The sequence below is a fragment of the Haplochromis burtoni genome, unplaced genomic scaffold, assembly GCF_018398535.1.
Source record: "Haplochromis burtoni strain Fernald_Lab_line unplaced genomic scaffold, NCSU_Asbu1 Contig_597, whole genome shotgun sequence".
Lineage (NCBI taxonomy): Eukaryota > Metazoa > Chordata > Actinopteri > Cichliformes > Cichlidae > Haplochromis > Haplochromis burtoni.
Genome location: NW_024582958.1, coordinates 7,447 through 10,019, shown reverse-complemented (window position 1 = coordinate 10,019; position 2,573 = coordinate 7,447). Strand labels below are relative to the sequence as shown.

Sequence of the window (2,573 nt, the reverse complement as noted above, 5' to 3'; positions counted from 1 at the left end):
GACACGGCTCGGATAAATTAGACATAACAAGACAAGGGGAAGCGAAACTAGAAACACTGATGAGAGACACAGACCTACAAAATAAAACAGGAACTCACACATCCAAAGAGTTTGAAAACAAAACAGCCACAAAAAAACTGGAGCAGTTCAAAAACAGTTCAGGAGGCCGACCCAGCGGGTGGCGGCACAACAGTCTACAGATTAAGTCAGGGGGCACGACCACATGAAAAGTGGCAGTGGCGCAGGCGACAGAGCTGGTCCGGAAGCCGGCCACGACGATGATGACGTCTAGCCAGCGGCCTGGAACATGGCCGGTGATGTTCAGGAGATGACTGTGGAAAAGCCAGCCATGCTAGGCGTGGACGAGAAGGAGGTGTGGCAACCACAGGACCAATATAATATAATATTCTGAGAAATAACTTCAAATTTCGAACATTAAAGTGACAAATGTAGAAGAAAATATGGGAGAATCTGTAAGGAAAAAGGGCGAATTTGCCAGGAATAAGTTGGAAAATGCAATTTTTGGTCAAGGATATTCATCACTCAGCACATGAGGTTTACTGTGCACTACGCCAAAATGAGATGACCTAATTAAATTATACTTCTAAATTGGATTTAGCAACAAAGAAATACTTGTGATCAGCAAATTAAGCATCCGGGCTTTAAAGAGACGGTATCATGAACCAGACCCATTCAAAAGAAAACAACCCATTGATCTGGATGAAAATGTTTTTATATTTGTTTCTTTTGTTGTGGATGTTTTAAACAGAAAATAAAATGCCTATATCTTTAAGCTATTAATATGAAATTTGTCGTACAGCGGGACACAATCCACAAGATTATTAAAGTAATCAATCAGTTTTGACCTCAGCACAGTGTATTAGGACCACTTTTTCCCTGTAAATTTGTCATTTTGATGCTGTCTCAAACAACCACTATTCATTTCTATTTATCAATGTCATTCAAATACTCCTTGCATATATATTCTATTGGTCCTGCGTGTCTGTCTTCTGTAATGCTTTAGGTTCATCTCACAATATGCTGCAAGAAGATTTTGTCTCAACTTCATTCAGAAGTTTCTCTATCATGTTACTTATTTCGGTGTCATGAATTTTCTGCAGGTTTTCTTTTTCTTCCTGATTGTTTGCAAGTTTTATTTGGTTCTGTTGTCTTGTCAACAAGTCGTTTATTTTTGGGACATTTTCCCTGTTTTTGGTCACACATTTAACAAAGTCGTTGATTTGCGCACAATGTTTTTCTCTGCTTTCTTTTTCATAGTGGGCTTTTAGGGCCTTTAACAGGTCATACTTCTCATCTTTGTCTTTCATTTGTTTCTCATGCTCTTCCTTCTGAGCTGCAAAGTCTTTGGTGTATTTCTCTTTGAATTCGTTGAACTCCTCTGCTTGCTTTCTGGCTTCTTCCTCATACTTCATCTTCAGATTGTCCAGCTTTTTCTTATAGCTGTCTTTTAATTCCTTACGTTCTTTTGCCTCATTTTCTTTTCTAGTTTCATCCTCTTTTCTTTTCATTTCACACTCTTTTTTTACATTCTCATATTCATCTCTAAGTCTTTGCTCATTTTGTTTTCTCTTTTGTTCTTCCTGTATTAGTTTTTCCAACCAGTCTACCCGATCCTTCTCCCGGACCGTATGTTCCATTATCATCGCCTCTCTACGCTGCTGTAGCTCCTGTTCTGATTCAGACTTTGATTTCTCTAATGCAGAAAGTTTTTCCTCCCATTCACTTTTCTCCAGTTTCCATTTGGTTTCTTCTTTTTCTCTTTTTTCTTGTGCTTTCTTCTTCTCGCTTTGCTCATTCTCCAGTTTTTCCTCCATTTCCTCGAGTTTTTTGTTTTTCTGTTGAATCTCCAGGTTTATTTTAGCACTCTGTTCTTTCATTTTTAATTTCATGGCTTGTTTTTCTTCCTCATGTTTTCTTTCCAGGTCCTCAATCTGTCTCTTCATCTCTTCTTCCTTCTCTTTTAAGATCCTCTGCACTTCTTTTTTAATCGCTGCTTCAGCCTCTTGCAGCATCTCATTGGTATAAAAAGATCCCCCATTGTCCTTCACCATGGTGTCAATCTTTGTTATCAGCTCACTGACTTGTGTCCGATTTTCTTCATCATAGTTATTGAAGACATGGTATCTTTCTCCGCACTCAGAGATCAGCTTCTTAAAGGAGTCATTGCATTCATCTCTAATGTATTCTTCAATGGACAGGTTGTCTTGTTTTAATGAATCTCCTCTTGTAAAAAGAATGATGGTGAACTTTTCTGAATTCTTCCCAAATCCTTCCTGGATGAGTTTCAGAGTCTCCTTCTCCTCTGGTGTAAGTCGACCAACCTGTAACACCAACAGGAAGACGTGTGGTCCTGGAGCCAGGCAGGTCATAAATTTCACCGTCTCCTCATGAACTTCTTCACGTGACAAAGTCGAGTCAAACAGACCAGGAGTGTCGACCACAACAACAGGACGACCGTCCACTTCACCCTGTTCTTTCTGACAACACTTGGTGACCGATTCTTGACTCGACTTGGCTTTAAACACTTTTCTTCCAAGGATGGTGTTTCCTGA

At 39.5% G+C, this 2,573-nt stretch overlaps 1 protein-coding gene across 1 annotated transcript; it reads right to left on the bottom strand.

Moving 5' to 3' along the window:
- Nucleotides 1-253: 253 nt before the first annotated feature.
- LOC102307740 (GTPase IMAP family member 4-like) lies at nucleotides 254-2,569 on the bottom strand (the record flags this gene model as incomplete). Its single annotated transcript, XM_042214662.1, has 1 exon — nucleotides 254-2,569. A coding segment is annotated over one exon (1,538 nt), but the record flags the coding sequence as incomplete, so codon positions are not given.
- Nucleotides 2,570-2,573: the final 4 nt, after the last annotated feature.